The sequence below is a fragment of the Augochlora pura genome, chromosome 7 (assembly GCF_028453695.1).
Source record: "Augochlora pura isolate Apur16 chromosome 7, APUR_v2.2.1, whole genome shotgun sequence".
NCBI classification, from domain to species: Eukaryota; Metazoa; Arthropoda; class Insecta; order Hymenoptera; family Halictidae; genus Augochlora; species Augochlora pura.
This window is the reverse complement of record NC_135778.1, coordinates 16,484,645-16,507,937: the sequence shown is the minus strand read 5'-3', so window position 1 is coordinate 16,507,937 and position 23,293 is coordinate 16,484,645. Positions and strand designations below refer to the sequence as shown.

General features: G+C 30.9%; 5 protein-coding genes across 7 annotated transcripts; 3 read left to right on the top strand and 2 right to left on the bottom strand.

Annotated features, from left to right (window-relative positions):
• Window positions 1-143: 143 nt before the first annotated feature.
• On the bottom strand, window positions 144-8,006 carry Rn-tre (USP6 N-terminal like RN-tre). 3 transcript variants are annotated; one of them, XM_078185659.1, is made up of 8 exons: window positions 7,929-8,006; window positions 7,183-7,416; window positions 6,773-7,096; window positions 6,509-6,696; window positions 6,274-6,434; window positions 5,852-6,172; window positions 5,571-5,709; window positions 144-4,800 (listed from the first exon to the last, which is right to left on the bottom strand). In XM_078185659.1, exons 2-8 carry the CDS (start codon window positions 7,335-7,337, stop codon window positions 4,373-4,375), a joined length of 1,716 nt encoding a protein of 571 aa, XP_078041785.1. In that variant the 5' UTR covers window positions 7,338-7,416; window positions 7,929-8,006; the 3' UTR covers window positions 144-4,372. The 3 variants fall into 3 exon arrangements, with proteins under 3 accessions (XP_078041785.1, XP_078041784.1, XP_078041786.1); XM_078185658.1 differs by having other exon boundaries at window positions 7,796-7,935; XM_078185660.1 differs by lacking the exon at window positions 7,929-8,006 and adding an exon at window positions 7,851-7,922.
• A 1,077-nt stretch (window positions 8,007-9,083) lies between these two features.
• LOC144472694 (selenoprotein F) lies at window positions 9,084-10,124 on the top strand. The gene is made up of 4 exons (XM_078186003.1): window positions 9,084-9,295; window positions 9,455-9,573; window positions 9,652-9,773; window positions 9,865-10,124. Exons 1-4 carry the CDS (start codon window positions 9,251-9,253, stop codon window positions 10,044-10,046), a joined length of 468 nt encoding a protein of 155 aa, XP_078042129.1. The 5' UTR covers window positions 9,084-9,250; the 3' UTR covers window positions 10,047-10,124.
• An 86-nt stretch (window positions 10,125-10,210) lies between these two features.
• Window positions 10,211-16,116, bottom strand: Pep (Protein on ecdysone puffs). Its single transcript, XM_078186002.1, is given in 11 exon segments — window positions 10,211-11,430; window positions 11,432-11,707; window positions 11,790-11,974; window positions 12,059-12,256; window positions 12,345-12,585; window positions 12,657-12,815; window positions 12,892-13,180; window positions 13,766-13,995; window positions 14,902-15,048; window positions 15,138-15,487; window positions 16,018-16,116. Coding segments are annotated over 10 exon segments (2,292 nt in total). The 5' UTR covers window positions 15,483-15,487; window positions 16,018-16,116; the 3' UTR covers window positions 10,211-11,208.
• A 407-nt stretch (window positions 16,117-16,523) lies between these two features.
• Csul (protein arginine N-methyltransferase 5) lies at window positions 16,524-19,944 on the top strand. The gene is made up of 12 exons (XM_078184982.1): window positions 16,524-16,681; window positions 16,767-16,891; window positions 16,984-17,102; window positions 17,163-17,386; window positions 17,456-17,635; window positions 17,918-18,127; window positions 18,200-18,420; window positions 18,490-18,612; window positions 18,691-18,866; window positions 18,951-19,154; window positions 19,229-19,410; window positions 19,501-19,944. Exons 2-12 carry the CDS (start codon window positions 16,803-16,805, stop codon window positions 19,651-19,653), a joined length of 1,881 nt encoding a protein of 626 aa, XP_078041108.1. The 5' UTR covers window positions 16,524-16,681; window positions 16,767-16,802; the 3' UTR covers window positions 19,654-19,944.
• A 547-nt stretch (window positions 19,945-20,491) lies between these two features.
• On the top strand, window positions 20,492-22,712 carry Ppl (glycine cleavage system H protein, mitochondrial). Its single transcript, XM_078184893.1, has 3 exons — window positions 20,492-20,915; window positions 21,379-21,522; window positions 21,605-22,712. Exons 1-3 carry the CDS (start codon window positions 20,771-20,773, stop codon window positions 21,832-21,834), a joined length of 519 nt encoding a protein of 172 aa, XP_078041019.1. The 5' UTR covers window positions 20,492-20,770; the 3' UTR covers window positions 21,835-22,712.
• The last annotated feature ends 581 nt before the right edge of the window (window positions 22,713-23,293 follow it).

Here is a 23,293-nt window from a genome sequence, read left to right as displayed (position 1 = left end):
TTTATATTACTTATTCTATTATAATTGGTTTTAATAATAGTTATATAAACTTCACTATACGTTTTCTTGCTTTTGAATCTTTTCTTTTACGAATAAATTCTTTAAAATTGAAAATTAAACAGACTCTTTTCTATAAATACATATAGCTATACAGATTTTTTTATTGTGACTGTTATAGAAATAGCAATGTATTTATTTCTTTTAAAATTTATGAAACAAGTGCTTTTTGTGATGTTTAAATACCACATGTATATTCTATGTACATTAACGCATAGAAAATATTTATAGATAAATACGAACAACAGTGGAGTACAAGAAAAATTTAACGAATACTTATGATCGTATTTTTGTAAAAAAAAAATATATACATACATATATAAAAATTTCAACAAAAATAGTCATCTAATATTTCCCCTCAAAATATCTTTATTGTTCGTCAATATATTCTACATTATTGAATTCGTTTTTCCACTAGCTTTAACATTATACCAATCAAAATATACTATCCCACTTGAAAATGTTGAATGATCTCAAGATTTCGTAAAATACAGCCTTGTAAAAAAATCGACATTATAATAATTTCTTTAGAAATTATATACCGTTTCCCTTCTACATTTTTTATGTCACGAAAAAACAACGAAGATATTTTACGCGAAAATTTTAGGTGACTCATCTTGTACATGTAAGTATTGAAGCTAATTGTATGAAATGAATAATTAGTAACTATGGTTAGATACATCTGTGATGTTCTTGTGATTTCTTAAATCACAAGACTCTTTGATTTTAATGTTTAGTTAAATTGAAAGTGATTTTGTCAAAACTTTACCTATTTAACGTTGGTTAATGAAAAATAAAATTTCTTGGAAGAAGAAATATCAGTTTAATTCGTATTTTTATTTACTATTTCGATGGTTTCAATCAATTTACAACATGGTTTACCAGACATTAAGAAGTTATATGAGTATTGCGTCATTGGATTGTGTCGTTCTTCCTAAGTATCCTATGAATAATACACACAAGCCTATACTATATCGCATATTTTTCAAATTCTTGTATAAAAAAAATATCGACTTCAACTACAATTTTAAATATTACATAAATGTTTCATCAGGTATTACATTTGAACTTTCATTTATCTATGTAGTGCGATAAGACGAATGTGAATAATGAACAAAACAATCAATATGTTATTTTTAATGTATATATATTTTACAATCTTGTTAATCAAGAAGATTGTATAACAAAAAGCAAGTAAATATATGTAGCACTTCTCAATTTAATAAAGGCAATGCAATAATTTATTCACTAAAGTTACCTTTACCATTTTTTAATTTAAACATAATTGTCATTTCAAAATTATAGAAAACATATACTACTAACTAAGCATACACATTTTATATTACAGTCTAAAGGCTAATATCTTTGTTTTAATTAGTGTATGGTATTATTGAATCTATTCATTTAATTCTTAACTTTGAGGATAAAAAAGTTAATTATTTTCGATTATAAAAACATATTAAAATTAATAGTCTTTCACACACAGTACAAATGTTTAACAAACATAGTTTGAAGAGATTTTTAAAAATTCTCACTATGGTTTATATTAATGATATAACTAAAAAATACATGAGCCTATTTGTGACGTTTATAATTGGCAAAAGTTACCTTACATTTAATTAATAGGAATGCTAAATGTATAAATATGGTATTTAAAATACATAGAGACTTAAAAATTAATGAATGAGTCAAAAATATATGTAAACCTTAATGTGACAGAAAGGAATGTACATTTTTAAATTTATGTAATTCACTGAACTTGTATTGGATTTTTTCATATTTTTACAATTCCATATTTGGCTTACAACTTTAATGATGTATTTTATGTTCTTGAAAGTTTAATGTCATGAAACCTCTAAAAGAGGTTACCATAGAACTGTACATTGAATGTTTGAACTTTTTTTTTACAATGCAATAAAGATTCAAACCGTTAACATTTAATATTTATCTAACAAATATTACTTTATGGTATTAAATATAACAAGTGATTGTTGTTAAAGTTGATAGTTTTATATTCTATATACATTTAGGAATACTGTATGTTCAGGAATGTTTTACAGAATCAATGGGTTAAAAAGCATGTTTCTATTACATTAAAACATTTTTTGTACATTTAAATAATAAATATGTAGCATATTAGAAGACTGTTCAATATTCACATTCCACGGCAAAAGTTCTGACAATGATTTCTTTTTTTTAGTTTGGATATTTTCTCCAAGTAATATCTAATGAAAGATTTCCTTTCTCAGTAAATTCTACGTATGTATATACAATGGTATATATGTCATTGATCATTATCAAAAGAAGCAAAACTTAAGATAAAAAAGGGACTAACAGTACTGTGGCAGTATTATACTTAACATACTTGTAAAATGTCATTTTTTTAAGGACATGATTATTATTTTATAATAATCTACCAACTAAAATCTTTATGCTTTTATTATATCAAAATCATATGAAATTATGCAACCAATTCATACTTGTTCCCGAAATGAACGATTAACAGATCATCTTATATACTTTAGCGTTCTTAGAATAATTGACAATGTAAAAACAATGCGGTGACAGTATTTGAGTATAGATAATTTCAGATATTTCGTCATAATAAAACATAAGTTTCCTGAATGTTGTAAGACTCTGTGGTAAAAGTAGTAATACTTAACATTCTACTTTTGGAATTTATACGAAATTAAATTCTAAAGCAACATTTTGATTCTCACCTATTTATAATCAGCTAAAGAAGATAATTCTGTTTCAGTGTGTCTTATAGAAGATAAAATATATGGTTATTTGCTTGTTAAATATTTCTAGAGTATAGAACTTTATGTATACTCGTTTACGACATATGCGATAGTTATAGAAATTTTCAGAGAAATATACACAATACTGAAAATATAATAATGACTATTCAAAACGATTCTATACGCTTATAGTATTGTAACAAAAATATCGCTTTTAGTATTATATTTACTATGGAAAATTGACTCATATTTGTATGTATATATAATGGCCAATTTGTAGTAGATTCCAAAATATTTTTTATAATGTTTGTTAAATGGAGCGATTTAGAAACACATACTTTACAGAAATTATCTATACATTACCGTTAATTGTTTATATTTCTATTCGTAATGTGGTTGCAATACCTTACATATACGTTAATATTCATATAATACTTTAAAATTTCGTCGTTTTAAATATTTGACTAAATAGTATAATTAATTTTAGTACTTAATTCGTTTTTCTTCTGCATAAAGTTCTATCATCTTATTGTTCTTTTAAGTATAGTTTCATACGGTATAATTTGACACATGACAAATATTATGCTGTTATTTTTATAATTAATCAATAAAAGACAGGAATATCATTTCGTTATTCAGCGTCTTATTGACTGTTAATTAGAGACAATGGACTAAAAATTACAAGTTTCTATTGCATAAATTTCAATCATCTCTATTTTTCCTATAAACATAAATTAGGCCATAGCAATAGTGTTAGAGTAGTTCTCAGTAAGCGCAAACGGCTATAATTATTCGTGACTAGTGCATATAACATACACTGATTTATGTTCGAACAAGAAGTATCATGGTACATTACGTTTATCATTAATTCCATAATCACTACTTTAAAGAAAATGGTAATTATAGGTATGTGCATATTTGAATTTATAATACAATACAGATTTAGAATTCTGTTCCTCTAAATCAGTGTTTAATATCAAGCTGAATTGATTAAATCTTAATGAAACTTTTTACAAGTATAAATTTTGTTCTGCCAACGCAGAATGCATATGTATATACATTAGAATTTGAGAAATCTATAATACAATCTAAATGTTTTTTAAATAAATATAGTATGTTTCAGATTTCTTAAAAATATATAAAACCAGTTTTTGTAAGTCTTTATAACACTTAGTTTCATAATAATTGATTTCTCAATATTTCAAAATCTGTAAATCATTTACAAGCACATATCTAGACCTCGCAGCTGGAGTATATTTAGATCACTTATTTTAGAAATGAAAGTAATATTAATTGTATGTCTAGTTTTCTTAATATAATAAAATATAAAAATAATATTAAGGCCAATTTATATATTATTTGGAAAAAGAACAATGTTCTGTACACATCACTCTATATGCTGGTTTTGAAGTCCAGATATATGCGATTATTATTCTGCATTGGTAGATTCAAATTTGTACATACAGAAAGTTGTCATTAAAATTTGAGGGAACTACGTGTGTAATTCCCCCGTGAGCGTAATGTCATGAAATGGTTTACTCGTGCATGGAATTAATGCCTGTCGAGTGAATAGATTATTTTAAGTCCAACTCAATTTCTGGGCTTTCTAATGAAAATGGTTTGAGATTCTCCACTATTGGCGTTTGATCAGGGTCGACCCGTATCCGGATCCTGTTAGTCTCTAAAGACCGTGGTAGCGTACGTGGAAGATCATCTTTGTAAGACTCGGATATGGGTGAACTATATGATACATAAATTCTTACAACATCTGGACTCGGCTGTGGTGGCGTTGCTTTGGGTGTGGGTAAGCCACCGCTGCCCGAGCTAGCATTCGAAATATTACTTTGAGTATCGAGGCTATTGTCTAACGCTTGACACCGTGTCGCCGAACTAAATACGGAAAGGTCGGCTGTCGATGTAACAGACGTGTCTGCCAATGACCGTCGCGAGCCATTGGGAGAGGTTCCATCGTCAAGATTCGGATCAAGTGAGAATTTGCTTCCTGCACATATATTCAATTTTTATTATACTGTAATCGGATATTGGAACAACCGCGTCTTCCAATAGATTTTTGCGCAAGTATAATACACATTCAACTTAAAAATTGTCTCTATCTCTAACATCAGCATGCCTTTTTCTATGTGTGCATAATAGAAAAGCTAACATTACATACTAAGAGTTTTTCATTGTAATTAATATTTTAATGGCAACGAAAGTTTGACATACTCTCAGTTCAATAATAAGCTAAAGAACAAAAATATAATGAACATTCATATATTCAAATTGTGACATATACATGCCTTTCTTATTTGTTTCTCTATAGAAAATCTCTTAAGGGTACTATAATATACTTTACAAAATAATCACAGTCTATTGCCCCTTTCTTCTATCCTATTTTCTATGAAAAATTATCAATGAAAATTTTGAATACAATTTTAGAGGCATATTTAAACTTTGTTCGGATGATATTGAGCACGGTAATGGTAAATGTTTATTTATGACTATAATGTCAATCGTGATACTTAAAAATCTCTTTTAGACTATTTTTTGTAAAGTTTTCTCTAAATATCTGATTAATAGCATACACGATAGCTTTTTTAGTAAAATCATATTTTTAGAAAATATCTTACAATCTAGTGCTATATATAACCATTATATCAATCTCTGAATCCCTGTCTTTCTCCACATCCTTAGTGGTATTTTCTTGTTTAGAATGCAGAAGGCAAGTATTTATATCACCATGTACTATGTTTTCATTATATTGTAACTCACCGCCAAGACCACAATCAGTTGGTTCAACGGGTGTTGTACTTTCTCTACCGTCTTCGGCGATCACCAAATCTCTACGTTGTGTTATGGATTCGCGCATCGCATGCTGCGCTTCACTAAATTCTTCCGTTCGTCTTCCAACCTAGACGTGATAGATTATAATATGAAAATTAAATAGTACAGGATATTCAACTGGATTAGATCCATTTCGAATTACTAGTAATGTGAAAACAATCCTCTACAGTCTACAATATTTAATATGCATAAATATAAGCATAAGTTACCTTGCTTGCAAATGAAGGTTCTTTGAATGTACCAAATGGAATTCGTGGTAACTCGTGTGGTAACGGTAGACCAGGATAATCCAACTTAGCACGTTTCAATTCCTCCATATTACGCTCCATACTACTTATTACTGTGTCATCATCAAAGCAGAAATCTTTTTCTAATTTGATTTGCAAATAATTACAAAATTCGTCTAAACTTTCCATTGGCATCAGAAAACGTTTGTGCATTTTCATGATCGTATATGCCATAGCCGGTAAAATACGGTCTCCGTCTAATAAAAATACGTCCCAAATTCGGAGACCAAGACTAACAGGTGTCTGTTATAAAGAAAAATGTATTAGTAGTGATATTTAACCTTAATACATATATATATTGTAACGATTAAATAATAGTGAAAAATTAATGAATATTCCTCTACCCTCTCTTGGAAAACAACAAAGAACCATTTTAATGCGTAAAGAATAGAATCGCAGCCGCACTTGTCAAGCTTCCTCTTTAATTTCGGCAAAAATTTATTCATGATTTTATCATGATGTTCAATGTAACGATTCAGCTTTGGAAATCCATCAACATAAAATCCTAAACAAAGTATACATCCATTTAATCATATTACAAATGATTCGTGATTTAAATTATGTAAAATATGATCAGACCATGCATAGTATATTTCTTATCAGCCAACAGCACAGAAAGACCCCAAAATGCATCCTCTTCATCCATATATAATAAAAGTAGCCCAGCTAATACAGACATCCCCTGACAATAGCCTACTTCCATATTGTACATGCTATAAGCAGCCAACACATAAAACATGGAACGTTGTTTTATGCTATATCGTTCTCTGTTAATAGAAAATAGGTGTTCGATATTATCATTCAGTATTGTTTTGCAGCAGATTATAAGTATCATTTACAAACCTATAATTGATATGATCTCTATATTGTCTAGCTACATCAGCATCAATTTGTCTTATTTCAGTAGACCACTGACGTGCAAGCTTCAACATTTCGTCGTATTTACCAGCTTGCTCTTTTTTTAAAGTTTTTATACCCAAAAGCAATGCCCAAACTTGACCACGAAATCTATTAGGAATTCCTTTGTATACTCTACGTCGTAGTTTTTCTTTAGTGGTGGAACTATCCCACTGTTTTGTCATTTTCTCCCATTTCTTTAATCTTTCCATTTCCACCCGATGACACTTGATTTCATTCTGGTCCGGTTTCTGTGGCAATCGTTTATCACTGAAATAATTACAATGAAATGTTAATGTAATAAGCCACAAAAATACTAAAAATAGAATCGCTGAACACAATAGTATAGTAATTACTGTATGAATCCATATCTGTCAGTAGTATGATATACTTCATAGGCAGGATCTTCCCAGGAATCAATTTCTGCTCCATTCTCTCTACCACGGTCATAGCAGCTAAATATTCTATCTCGCTCTGCAGCAGACCGTTTCAATAATTCTTCCTCATTCATCCCCCGTGAGAATTCGCAACCAAACTCTTACAAACATGCCGTCTTGTTAAAAAGGATCCTATTTATGTTAGGCTGTTATCTATGACATAAACAATATTATTAACTAGATATTAACCTAATAATTATCTTTTTTATATTTGTCGCTAATCAGACAACGGTGATAAATTATAATTAGAGTTCCGTTGTAAAATTGTACACACACTAACTTGACATGAAATGTTAAAACAATTTTAACTCTTTCAATTTCGATAAAATTGAAATTTCACACCACCATGCTTGCAACATAAAATTTAGAAAGAGATATTGTGATCTATTTTATAAGCTCGTGGTAAAAGTAATTTGCAATTCTATATTGCAAATTCCTGATGTTCTAAAGTTAACGCACTGCATATTGACAAGAAAGAAGGTTATATACATTGAAATCAAACAATGTCCCTAGTGAAGGATGTTGATCTTACCACTAAGCAATTAATTATGATACTATAGACACTGCATGATTAGGTATTAACTAACTTTCTTCGTTTCATATTACATAGAAAATCGTTTCCTCATAACAGCCACTCGTTTAGCAAAACTGCCATCCATACATACCAGTACACGCAGTTAAAGCCGGATTCGGATGTTTCCATTCTCTTTTATGCATCAGCGCTACCAACAGATTTGTCATAGAATCCAAACAAGTACATAGTCATAACAAAAATGTCAACCTTTTTGTCACTGTATCAACACCAGAGTCCGCATCAATAACTGTAGCACCGAAATAATTCAAATTATTTTCATTACCTTTTACATGACAGACATTCTATTGCCATATGTATGTACGAAATTTCTGCGGTTTTATTGAAAATGATTCCTTAAGATTTTCTATTTTTATACAATATCTTATCTCCTGCTTATCATATTCTAAACTGACTTGTTTTTACTATTCAAATAAATAATGATGCAGCTACAATCATTTACTTACTCTGACTATGATTGTTGTATTTCTCACTGTAATGGAACGTAATAATCTATATTATCTATTTAATTAAACGGGAATGAGTATATATAAAAGAATGTCATATAATCAGTGCATGATTATGACGACTTTCCTTGCAATAAGAAGTTAAATTATTTATCAAGTTCAAATCGTTTTAGCATATGGTACAACAAACGCGCTAATATACGTGCAAAAACTGAGAAGATATTGTCATTTAGTAAAGATTTTTATTCTATAAATAATTAAATTAATCAATATTGAGTAATCTGAGATAATATGGAATAAGATACAGACTACAAAAATACATACATGCTTACATACGATAATCTGATTATCGTCATCATTATATCTGATACTTGTATTGTGAATCAGTAACAGTAAATCAAGCAAACAATTGTTGTAGCACTAGTGCCAGATAGCGTATAAAAATAGCAATATTCAAAAGTCATAGTAATAATGAAGAAAAAGATAGGGCTGTAATCCAATTATGCGACATAGGTATTTAATTATACGCTGGATAATCAGAATTCTATAGTATTTGAATTCCTTTTTTCAGTGAAAATTTCGACCGTCCCCCCACCCCACTCTCCGAAATCGTAGATATATTTTTTATCATTGTTATCATTTGAATATACGCGCGAATTCAAAAGTTTATGATAGTACAAATGAGGTATACAGGATACTTGATTCTCGCTAAGAAGCTTAATTCTGAAATATCGGTAACATTGAACGCGACACGGAAATGGTAATAGGGTTTCTGAAACACCGTTTTTAGGCGACAAAATAATTCATTGGATGTCAAATCTACTGTTATCGTTATCCGTGATATCATATCGTATATTTTCTATTCGCAGGTGATTTGTAGCAATTATGTTGTAAATTTGAAAGAAATACTTAAATTATTCAATTCACGCACGATATACTAGATAACATAATGGATATTTTAGCAGTGATACAATTACTTTCATTTAGTTTAATGGCAAGTACAATAGCTTCTCCTTAACCTCGTATCTTTTCTATTACTCGTGTCATACGTGTAAAGTATTGCGAATATAAACAAGTATAGTAAAGACATGAAATGTTTGTACTGTTTCCTAATGATCTTAAATAATTTATAGAATTAATATTGTATTTTCAGGTAAATATCGTAAATGCTGAATTTTCAGCAGAAGATTGTAAAAGTTTAGGCTTTAATAAAGCCAATTTACTCTGTTCCACATGTGAAGAATTTAATAAACGTGGCTTACCAGAAATATGGCAAGTAAAAAATGTGTTACGAGTGCTCGCTTCTAAGTATTGATTTTATGCTCTACATATATTATTTATTCATTTCAGGGACAAATGCAAAGAATGTTGTCTGAAAGATGATGATTATGATGCATCTGGATCAAAACGTTATCCACATGCTCTTCTTGAAGTATGCACATGTAAATTTGGTGCATACCCACAGATTCAAGGTAAAAAAAGAATACACAAATTACATTATGCATAAATTATTATCCGATCTGTATATATGTTATTACTCTCACTTTTTTTTGTTAATTTCAGCTTTCATAAAAAGTGATAGACCTAGCAAATATAAGAACTTGCAAATAAAATATGTTAGAAACTTGGATCCAATTATTAAATTATTGGATGCTGATAATAAAGTTGAAGATATTCTAGATATTCACAAGTGGGATACTGACTCTGTTGACGAGTTCCTGGCTACTCATTTGTCTATGGATTAGCATTACCTATAACAATCCTATGCACCATATTCAATTGAATTCTGTATTTTAACTGTAAATAATAATTTTTCTACAAGATTGATGCATTCATGATTTCAATTATCAACTATTTGTAAGGACGGTGCATTTAGTACAATACAGTATTTTTAATATAATTTATTTTTATACTTTCTACAATACTGACGTAGAAGAATTGAATATTGGAATGAGAAAAGACTTCTAGATGATTTTTTAAAAATACGATGTCAATTTTTTATTATTCGATTGCTGTTGTAAACAACCATACTGTTTATAGTACTTCAGTTAAGAGCTTAATTAATACAAAGAAGTAATGATAACTGCGCTATTAAGATACAATAAGTGATCATAATCATTCCATAATTTGATTTCTGTAAATTAAGGTATTATATAAAGGTAATAACATTCGGTATAAAGGTGAAGTGCAAATTATTTTATGAAAGTAAATGTTCCAACATTTTTATAAGGCGATCGATGAACTATTTGCATTTTTCCATATCAGTATTTTTACAATACATTCTTTATCACGTAAAACATATAAGTCCTATAATAAAATTCTATCGCATTATCATAAGGACAATAAAATCGTTATGATATACTGTATATAGACTTTGATTATAAGTATTTTATTACACTAGCCATAAACTGATTAAAACAATATTAATATCTTAATTTTATTGCAAGATACTTCGTTAACACATGTCTAATAGGAATGAATCATCTTATTATAAATTTCATATTATAGTTGTATTTAAAAGACCATTGACATATTTCAAGTATTCGAATATTAACCACATTTTTCGGTATGGAATAGTTACAAGTTACACAAGAGTATAGCTTTTCGTTTTGTTTCCACAATTTTCAATCTACCCATCGTCTATTTGAGACTCTACAAACCATTGCAGGTTGTACATAATTAAAACCTTTATCAAGTAAGCTTGGATAAATAAATAATTGTCACCTGCATACTTCTCATCGTATAGAACTACACGTGTGTCGCGGTATGATTTGTAATTATGTTATGTGAATATTGATGACTGGAAAATAATCGAAATGGTGAAATCTAACAATGGACTAAGTAGTGTAAAACTACTGAATATATCCAAGCTTACTTTAATCTTAGTATAGGTATATGTAGTACCTATTATCGTCGACCCCTTCGTGATCGCGGGCTACCACGGCCACGTGTAAAACCTCCTCGCCCACGAGTTTGTTTAATTTGGGGACTTTGATCTCTTTCTATTTTTGGAGCAATTTTTTCAGGCTCGGCGGGCTGCTCCTTCTCATCTCCATCATCAATTAAGTTTCCTATTTCCGCTTCATTATCGTTATCGATGTCAGCCCACGCTTTGTCGGCCGGTGTCGTTTTTTTTGTCTTGAGCATTAGAATCATTTTGAGTAGCCTGTTGGCTGCTGGTACTAGTATCACCTTCGCGATGCTCTTCCTCTTCAGATTCGGCGTCAGCCTCGAGAGGGTCATACTTCTCGTCCCCATCAGCTTTTTTCTGTGCATTTGCGTTCTCAGCGTTATTTTCTTGGGTTTCTTTCGCTTCTCCATTGTCTTGCTCTTCAGAAAGAGCAATCTTTCGACGCTTCCAACTTCCTTCGTATTCTTTATTACTCTCCGCAGTGTCTTCGTTGGACTGTAAAAAAAAGGCAATTGTTGTTAGTTATACTTTATTATGTTCCAAATTTGTGTTGGATCTCTTTTCCTGAAAATGATACCTCTGATTTTTCAGGTGTTTTTTGTTCGGCATTCTCATTAGTAGACGTCAAAGATTTTACTTCCTGCACGAAATTACGGTAATGAGTAATGCTGCGTAAGTGAGCGTTCATATCTTCTGCCAACAGCATAAATCTTCGACATTTCTCGCAATAAAATCCTTGTACGTCTTTTACCATCGACTTTCCTAAAATAATATAAATAATAAACGATAGTTATATTATTAAAAACCATGTTCAAAAGTGACATAAACGCCATCGATGAAATTTACCGATAGAAATTTGATTTTGACGGCAGTATTTGTAAGAAGGTATCTTGAATTTTTTCTCTGACAAATTTTCAGTGATGTCTGTTATATATTCTTGTTCTCCAGCAGGCTCTTCTTCTTTTTCAGTTTTAATTTCAGAGCCAACGTCCTTTTCTTCTTCTTCGGTAGTGCGCACTTCAGCTTCCCCTTTAGCCAGTTTGTCTGCAAATAAAACGAGGAAACGCATGATTAAAAAAATGCATTATATATTGTTTATACATCTACACATTGTTATATATTTCTCGCGCACCTTTCTTCTTATTTTTTCGCTGTTCTTCGCATTGCACAGCGTTTTTCATATGCGCAGGTGTTAAACAATGTTCATCGTACTCGATACGCGACGGAAATTCTTTCACGCAGGGGAAACATCTTGGATGCAAGAAAGTCTTCAATTGTTGATGCTTGTCGCTCTTCCTGTGCGTTGATAAAGTACCGTAAAAATTTAAATCGCACATTGTACAGTATTCCCTAACGTTTAGGTCCACGGAAACCTAGCAAAAATGATCATAATTATAGTACATACAATGAAATACCGCAAAAATATAATTTTTCATATACACACCTTTTTCCCCCGGCGCTTCGAGTTAGTCAAACTGAATTCACGTTGCTCTTCTGCTATTCTCAATTCATGCCTCATCAGATCGACTTTCAATTTGTACATTTCGTCTAACTTCTCCATCATCAATTGATGGGCTCGACCTCGTAAGTGGTTTTCAAAGGACTAAAAAAATTATTAATTAAAGGATTTACAGATAACGTTACACAACCATGTATCGCCGAATTTTAACAAAACTTACATATCCATCCCACATGTGTTTATTACAAATATGGCAGAACATATGGTTCATTGGAACCTCTGCGTAACGACTTTCAGCATGTCTAGCTTCGGATTTCTTGCCAGTCATCTTTGGGTCTTTCTCAGCTGTGGCTACATTCGCATCTTTTGCTACCTCTTCGGTAGATGTTTTATCTGTTTTCTGTTCAGCGTCTTCTTGAGATTTTTCGCTGAGTTTTTCGTTACACTCCGACTGTTTCTTCTCATCCTTCCAATCACGTTTCTTCTCTTCAGACTCTTCGTTCACTTCGCTAATATAGAAACAAATGTACAACTCTTTTATAATTACAACAAATTATAACCAACCTTGTCGTTGTTTCTTTATAAAGATGATTTAAATAATTACATTTGGTACATTTGTTTTAGTCATAGCACAGGTAAATAAAATTTGTAACATGGAAACTAGAAAGAAACTGGGCATGATATGCTCATGTCTAGTGAAGATATCTGATTTGCCTGTTATTATGTACAATCTATATTGAATAATGTGTACAGTAAGACGAATATATATCGGGATATATTCTTTATGTAATTATGAAATATTATGTGTTACGAACTTGTAGCAATTCTAACTTAAATTTGTAACATGAGTCGAGTTTCATCAGCAATGGGGGGAGTGAATATAACATACTCTAAATGGATATATGTATATATATATATATACATAAATATGTATATATTCTCTTAAAAAGTCAGTATAGAAAAAGGGCACAATGTTGATATATATAGAATAATATACTGTATGCACGTAAGAAGCACCGTACATACAAAGACAGGTGATAGAATGAGAACTTACTGAAGTTTGAAGAAACTATTCACAATCACCAGGAGCTTACCTTTTTACAACAGGTGCTTCTGCTTTTTCATTATCAGAGGTCTTAACGTCCTGCTGTTCCTTTTTGGCAGTCTGATTTTGTTTAGAGGCAGGAATTGGTTTAGAAGATTTATCGTTGCGATGCTGAGTTTGGTTTCCGTTCATACGCTGACTGCCAGACTGGGGTGCACGAGATTGTTGTGCAGATGGACCACGTCGCCCAGCAGGGCCATCACGGGCGCGATTGCCCATCTAGTCATGTAGGTCAAATGACCAAGCCATCATGAGAAGTATCCGATATAATTGCGATTCTTTCTCGAATCGAATTTGGTTTTTACAACCTCTGGGATTGTTGATGGGAGAAAAATATTCTACACGATTTGGAAGCAGGACGTATTCAGTGTTTCAATGAACACCAAAGGTCAGTAATTCCACATTGTCGTGGAGGGGGAAAAAGGAAAGTAGTAAATAGATAATTGAAGATGCTCTCGATCATAGCATCATCTAACTCTGCACAGGCAATGATCATACTGATCATAAGATATGATACTTATAAAACGCATATACATTTCCTTTGAACATAGTCCAATAAAGATCAATGAAAAATAATCAACAAGAAGAAGACATTAAAACGGTCAAAAATGCAGCTTGCAATCAATGTTTTTGAGTAAACATTCTTCCATCGGTTTCAACTGTAATGATGAATAGAAGACTTGGATGGAATCTAAATGAACCAAGTCAGAGGGAAAACGTATCTGCTTGTCATTGCTGAAATTTTACTGCACAAAACCACAGTTAACATCCACTACTAAAAATGAGAAACTGTACTCTGAAATCAATACACGTCTTGTTACCGTGTTCTATAATGAAATAACATTGCGATGGCAATTATATACTCCTACGAAAATCATATATGGCAAAACAGTATATAATCTCATTGACTTCACAGGGTAGCCATGTAGTAACTTATCCACTGACTGAAAGCCTCATTAATGAATCGATCAATGAACATAAAGAAGGAGAATTAATACATTTTCTGCTTAAGAATTGGTGTTGTTGATGTAAAAATAAGAAGTGTAGACTAAAAAATTGCCCTTTTGCAATTTGTATTACAAATGATGTTCATATGATAAAATGACAATTATTGTATAGTTGTACCTTGTTATATGGTTGCGGCCGTTGGTTCTTCATAGGATGCCTTACAGGCCGATCATTGAAACGTCCAGATTGGAAGTTTTGCTGATTTGGGAAATTTGGCCCTGGACCGGAAAAGTTATTACCCAGACTAAGGAGCGATGGTACCTGCTGTAAACGCACAATTATATTTATAATTTTCCATATCAATAATTGTAAAAAAGTTAACATATTATTCCAATAATTATTAAAGATGTTACCTGTTGCTGAACATCTTGTTGGTTACGAAGTAAATTTGTTAGGAGGTTACTGGCTATTGCTAACTGTGCTTGAGGCGACGCTAAAGACAGATTATTATTAGGCGTCGGTAAGATTCCTCGACCAGGCATCATTCCTCCTTCCCATGGATTCATTCCTCCACTTCCTCCGCCACCACCACCTCCACCCATTCCGCCACCCATATTTCCACCCATGCCTCCTCCGCCACCCATGTTTCCAACTCTTCCACCTCCACCTCCGCCGCCACCTCCTGCACCACCGCCTCCTCGATTATTGAAGTTACGATTCCCAAAGGAATCTCGCTTTATTCCTCGATTAAACGACATGGTACCTGAAAGAATTTATTTAATATATCACATCTAAAATGTCTTAGCTAAAAATAACTTATTTAAAAACTTAATTAAAAATATTAAACTAAAAATAGGAATTATAAATAAGAAAGATATTTCAGTGTAAAATCTCACTGTACGACCTTATTTAGTTTTAATAAAAATATTTCATTTATAGATGGAGTATGAATGGGCGTCTATTTCCAATACGTGAATTCAGTTAACACTCAACAATTATACCGCCGAAATTTCTACTTATATAACAAAGAAATACATAACAACGCGTAATATATTTAATAGAAGTAGAAAGGAGAACCTAGTACATCAGAAAGGAAATAAATAATCTTGATTTTTTCACTCGGTAATTTACACGGCAAATGACGCCGTACAATGTGACTAACACTTTAATTTCAACAAAACCCGATATTTAGACATTTTTCTTTCATACTTTCACAAAAATGTTAAACAATATCTTGTGATATTCACTGCAATAATTGTTATAACTAAAAATCAATTATAAATTGTTACTTACTGAAGAAATGACAATCTCGAGCACAGCACAAGAAAATGAGGCAAAACGGGAATGCTCAAGGAAATGGAGTCACTAATGTAAGCGTCTATCACGAACGAAGGCAGCATTCAAAATGGTCGATGCTGTCAAAGAATTCTATCTCTCATTGGTCAATCGAAACCAGAAATTCTACCTTTGATTGGTTGATTCATATTCGTTCCCTTAAAATCTATGTCATACATATGATTTATGTACGTCATATACATGCATTAAATACGTGCCGTGCATATAAATTAAATATTTATTAAAATTTTATTAGTTTACAAGAAAAATAATTAAAAATAACGCACAATATATAATTAATAAATTGAGCATAAATATTTAATTTTTTCATACAAAGAAGTGAGTTTCATACGTATATCATATTGGGCACTGTACACATAGATACATACCACATGCATAGGTACATATGTACAATACTAAAGCTGCGTTCTTGAAAGGACTGTGACCAATTGCGACTGCGGACTGTGGACAAACATAACAGTATTGCACGTGCAAATCATAATCAGCGGCAAAGCATTTGTAATTTTACAGTGTAATTCGGAATATAACCAATTACCGAATGTATTAAAAATTTATTACTAATATTGAATAATGCTATTAAAGTCTTCATATTAAAGTAGAGGTAGAATCGCATAACATTTAAAATTGTATACGTTTCTGTCCAGAACTGTTTATCGGCAATTTTTGGTTTTATTAAATATTTTCAGGAAATAAGTATTTATTGAATTAAACTATATCATATAATGACAAATCAAAGATCAATTTCCTGTGGTCTTGACTTATGTGCTGTACCAGATCTTAGTAGTTGTCTTGTTACAGCAAATTCGTCCAAGTATGTTGATAAAAGTAGTACTTAGTAAAAATTATAGATACGTTATTTAACTAATCACTTAAAGAAAAACGTTATATGTGACTTATTTGCAGGTATGAATTCGTATTTGTTCCACTTATTCATCCTTTGTATAAAAGAGAATTCGTCTCTGGTGCTGCGAAAAAACGAGCTGGTCCTTTTACCAGACCAGACATAGTACTATGCAGTTCTGGTAAGTGAATTTGTCTATGTACTTACTTTAACAGGAAGTTAATTATAAGTTAATTTATAGACTGGAATCATTTAATTATTGGTAAACTATCGCCGCATATTAGAGTCGATTCAAGAAATCCTATCATAAAGAGAAACAGCGAGGCGACGCTAAATCAAGAACTAGCATTAGCAAGACACTTGGGACTCGTAGGAATTACCTTTAGATTGATGGGCGGAATAAAACATAATGCAAATCTTGCTAGAATTATCTGTGATGAAATGTCAAGCACATGTACTTTACAGGTATAAGCATTGATTATATTTGCAAGTTATATGCTTATAATATAATAGCATTTTTTAATTTCATTGTAGGTTTGGATACAAATACCTATGGAAAATCCAGTTAAACAAGCTCATTCTTACAGAAAAGAAGAATGTAATTCGATAGAAAACCCATGGGAATGGTGGAATGCCTTCAGAATATTATGCGATTATGACAGGAAGATAGGTGTTGCATTAATTATAAGCCATGATCTTCCCGAACAAGAAGAGGTATTTTGCTAAATTATTCCTATATACTGGATGTTCCAATTAACTTGAGTACCTCAAATCTTTCACTTCATATTGGTGATAGAAATAAATATCAGGGAAAAATATTATCTTTAAATTATTTGCCAAAATATTGTTACCTTTTCAAATTGTAAATAAAGTTTTTCTCGGATATTTTGTTCTATTGCTAATAATAAGTGAAATATTTGATATGCCTGATTTAATTAAGACGTCAAGTCCGATATACGAAAAAATTAAATGTAATAAATTTGATTTGATTGTAAGATTGATAGGTGGCTAGGAGAACCAATTAAATGTTTGATTATACCTACATCGTTATTTATCACAAATAGAAAGGGATATCCCGTTTTGAGTAAAGCCCACCAAACAGTAATAAAGAAATTTATAATGTTAGAAGTACAATTTGTACTCTCAGGAGCAAATCGTCATCAATATGTTAGTTACTACCATAATTACTTGGAATATTTATGGAAGGTAAATTACGAAATTACTCAATTATTTACTTTAATTCTAATTTATCAACTTGAGCTTAAAAAATTTATATAGAATTGTAAAGTAAATGGTACAGTAGAAAGATTTGCTCGTGGATATGAAGATTACTTGCAATGTCCTTTACAACCGCTTATGGACAATCTGGAATCACAAACATACGAAACATTTGAAAAAGATCCTTTCAAATATACACAATACCAAACAGCTATTTATCAAGCAATTCTTGGAATTGTGAAAAACTCGCCAGCCACAACGGACGATAAAGATAGAAAAATGTAATATACGATATATTATAACTGTGTACAATTGTGACAATAAATATGAAAATATTTCTTTAATTGTAGAGTAATCATGGTGGTCGGCGCTGGAAGAGGACCACTTGTTTTTGCATCTTTAAATGCAGCAGAAATGGCAAATCAGAGGGTCAAAGTATACGCTGTAGAAAAAAATCCTAATGCAGTATTAACGTAAAGCATTTAAATAAATTGTTACAAGTCGTTCACTGTTAACATAGAAAGAAGGTAATTACAATTTGTTACATATAGCTTACAGGCACTTGAGAGAGATATGTGGAAAGACAAAGTATCGGTAGTGTCTTGTGACATGAGAGAGTGGAATGCTCCTGAAAAAGCAGATATTCTAGTGTCTGAGTTACTCGGATCTTTTGGTGACAATGAATTATCTCCTGAATGTTTAGACGGAGTTCAGAAATTTTTAAAAGGTATAATTTACTGTGTGACTGAATTTAAAGTACTTATATACATATAAATATAATGATGATTACAAAACTCTTGAATTATGTTAGATGATGGTATAAGCATACCATCCTCGTATACATCTTACATTGCTCCTGTACAATCTTCAAAGCTGTATAACGAAGTAAGATATTGTAAAGACAAAGACAAACATTTCTTGGCACATTTTGAAACATCATACGTAGTTCATCTGCAAAACAAATATGATATAGCAAAACCACAGGCATTGTTTACATTCAAACACCCAAATAAATGTAAGTGACACTCGTGCTACATTCACTTTTTATGAACTGAAAAGTATCATTTAATACTGATATCATAATTTCAGCGGATGTCATTGATAATTCACGATATGAATTCAGGACGTTTGAAGTGCAACAAAATTCTGTATTGCACGGCTTTTCCGGATATTTTGATTCAATTTTATACAAAGATATTACAATGAGTATAGAACCCAGCACACGTAGTCCGAAAATGTTCAGCTGGTTTCCTATATTTTTCCCAATTAGGGTAATGCAAAAATATGAAATACATGTTTGTAGTATTAAGAGATTTTAGAAAGATACAAGTAATACGGTATTTCATTTGATTTTGTCACAGGAACCAGTACAAGTGAAAGCAGGTGAACAAATAGTAGTTCACTTTTGGCGTCAATGTAGCTTAAAAAATGTCTGGTACGAGTGGAGCATCAGCAAGCCTATCGCAGGACCTATTCATAATCCTGGAGGACGTTCTTATACCATAGGTTTATAATTTCTTATATCTACCATTATCTGGAGATTGTGATAAAATATCTTTGTAATACAGTTCTGAGAAGAATTCCACCGAATGTTTTTGATAGGTACATGATATGTGACGTTATTTGGAATTTATCATTTTCTACACTTTAAATAAACAATTAATTCTTTATAAAAATTACTGGTGTTATGTAAAAATATTGAAGTACCCTTTGTATTAAAAAGAACGTGTATATCACATAAAATATATTGGAAAAAATGGCAATATATTAAAGTGACATCATAGTTTGTCACTAAAAATAGAAATTTGTCCCAGAATAATACATAAAGATAGTTCAATAAATGATAATCTTAGAATATAGTTTCACGATTTTCTGTCTGAATTATTCACATTGAACCTGTAGGTCACTGATATTCTACGATCCCGATAACATAAATTACAAGTTATCTCCCAAGCGTTTCTACTGACCCCTTGACCTCACGTGATTTCAATAACATTTAATATTTTCTTTAACTGTCACAGGCCCGATATTTGCTACGTTAAAAGTAAAATAATTCTTTCGTTTCCTTAAATAATTCAATAAATATTGAAAAATGCTAAATATGTATTTTCCTAAATTTTCGTTGTCTCTCTATTAGATTTTACTTAATCTTTCATTAAACAACTACGTTTCCCAAGTTTTTTCAATTGGCGGCTATTGTTTCAGAATTGATATGATTTGAATAAATAACAGTGCAATATGAAATTAATGCACACTACCGTTTTAATAATTACAAAATTCTGGCGTAGCTGGATATTTAAAGTTCTCATTAGGATCGATATTTTATTGTTAGGTAATTGCAGATACGGTAATATATTTGTTTCGCGTTAGCGGAGAATTGTCGAATGACGAAATGTATTCTACGAGATAAAAGAGATTGATAAATTAAGAAACATATGCTGTTTCATACACATCGTTTAATCATTCATTCGTGTCGCGCCTTTTAGTTCGTTCTATTACGGAAAACTTAGGAACTCTGCCAAGGGCGACGACACATAACATAGCATAACAGACGATACTTCCGTAATAAGGTTAAGTTTTCGGTGCCGACCTGATTAATTCAGATTGTATCTGGTACATTGTAAAGTCAAAATGGCAAAATTAATCGCTCAATTGACAAAATGTACCACGCAAACATTTTCGTGTGCTACGAGGACAAATTTATTCAGTCATCCTGCTGCAAGAGTATCCATGCACCTCTCGCGTTCTATTGCTACTACTCAATGTTTAAAATTTGGTAAGTTTGGAAACAAATTTAATAAAATGATAACTAATAATAAGAAAATTTTAATAGCGAAAGTAACCAGGATTGGATATTATTCTGTTAAAATTTTTAATTTAACGTTTATAATAATACAAACTAATCAACAACAATCGACATTGTTGATAATCGTAAATTATCATTATTTGAATCGTAATTAGATGATATAATTATTAGTCCATTAAATGATTAAACGTCTAGATTCGATAATTACAATTCATAAATTGCATTGAATATTGTCTAACACTGAATATAATATGGAAGATCCTAATAATGTTAATGCAATAACATATACTTATAAATTTATTATTTACTGCATATCTTAGATTTCGTCTTGATAAAACTTACATTTAAAAAGGTTTGTTCCTTTAAGTACACTGTGGTATACTTTCAAACTTTTGTTTGATTAAAATTCAATCATAAAATTTTTTGTTTCTAGGTAGGTTATATATGAAATCACATGAATGGATTTCTGTCAATGGTAACATAGGAATAGTTGGAATATCTAATCATGCGCAAGAAACACTGGGTGATGTTGTGTACGTTCAGCTTCCACAAATCGAATCTGTAATGAAATCGGGAGGTAAGGCCTATCATAAATGTATCCTTTAAAATAAGATGCTAATATTGTGGTCCTCCTATTTGATAAAAATTGATTTTTGCAGACGAGTGTGGCGCAGTAGAATCAGTGAAAGCTGTTTCTGAAATATACAGTCCAGTCAGTGGAAAGATATTAGACATAAATGAAATGATTGCAGAAATACCTAGTCTAATTAATTTGTCATGTTATGAGAAAGGATGGTTGTTCAAAATAGAATTAAGTAATCTTGATGAACTTCAAAAACTAATGGATGAAGAAGCTTATAATAAATTTCTATTGTCTGACCAGCATTAAGCAGCATTTACTGTGAATCTATACAAAGTTATTATTTAGTAGTAGTTTAATTGAATTTGTTAGTACAATCTATTATGAATATAAAAAGGATTTTTATTTATTTTAAAGCATAAAGTAACAAACATATTTCTTTACACGTTAGTACACAATGTTTTATCGTACGAACGTAAAACAGCTGCATTTTAAAATATCGTGTAATTGAATGAAAAAAAGAAAAACATGATTTGAATAAAATGAATTTAAATTATGAAAGTATTTATAAAACAAACGTATCGTGTTTATCGGTATAAAACATTATGTTTGTGAACCATGCAGATGCATAATTTTCTAATGTAAGATTAGGCGACCGTGCTTAATGCCATACATGAGGTGTAATATATGAACATTATGAATTAAGAATATGAAGCTGAGTGCAGTAGTTAGTTGATGTCTTTATTAACCACTGTGCATTTTCTTATCTTGTTATCATATTTGTACAAAGCAAACAAATGTTTTAATATACATGTTATTCGATATACGAATGACACCATTGTTGTTACAAATTATAGTAAACTTTGTGTTGTACATAAACGCATTTAAATTATAATAACATGTGTATATAAAGAAACGATTGAATGTTTTCAAATACTATCTGTAAATTTCTGAAAATTGTCTGCTTAATAATTTACATAGTACCATCCTTTACCCTCCTTTCGAAATCTATCGTTACGTCTCATGGATATTGTACATATTTTACAATAATACCAAAGACAAGGAGTGCAATAAGGGGAATCTCATTGTTTAAAAGGAGTTCAATCAGTATAATATATAAAAAATAGCACTGTCGATCCTAAAAAGGAACAGTTATTAGTTAATAATAAAGATATATTTACAATCAATTATTTTTTTTTCTACATAATTTACAATTGCCAACTCCTAATGGCAGTGTTAACAACGCAGAATAGTTCATCTTTAAATGTTAATTCCAATGATTTATTGGAGCAAAAAATCACATCGATATTAAATTAGATTATTTTGCCAATTATAATTAGTAACTGTACATATTTAACACAATGCTTATTACACCAGTATTATCGTACTTTCTAGTTACAATTATCAATAAACACGTTGTAACAGAATCGAGCGGACGATTAAATAGGATGGACACATACAAAGATCATTGATTTAGGGATATATTTAGAAGAGACAATTTTCGTGTTTTTTTCCTTTTTCGAGATAATTATGTTTGCGATTTTCGTTAAGTTTGTTCCAAAATTATCAGACCGACACGTTCTACAAGAAGTCTCGAGGATAGATGAAATTACAATAAATAAAGTGTGTTACGGTTTTCACTTGTGGTTTACCCAAACAGCAACATGGGATTTGAAGTTCTTTCAAAGTTTCGTTGGTAATCGTTAAATTTCGAGTGAAATATATTACACATTTCATGTACAAGTATAATCTAATTTGGAATAAACAT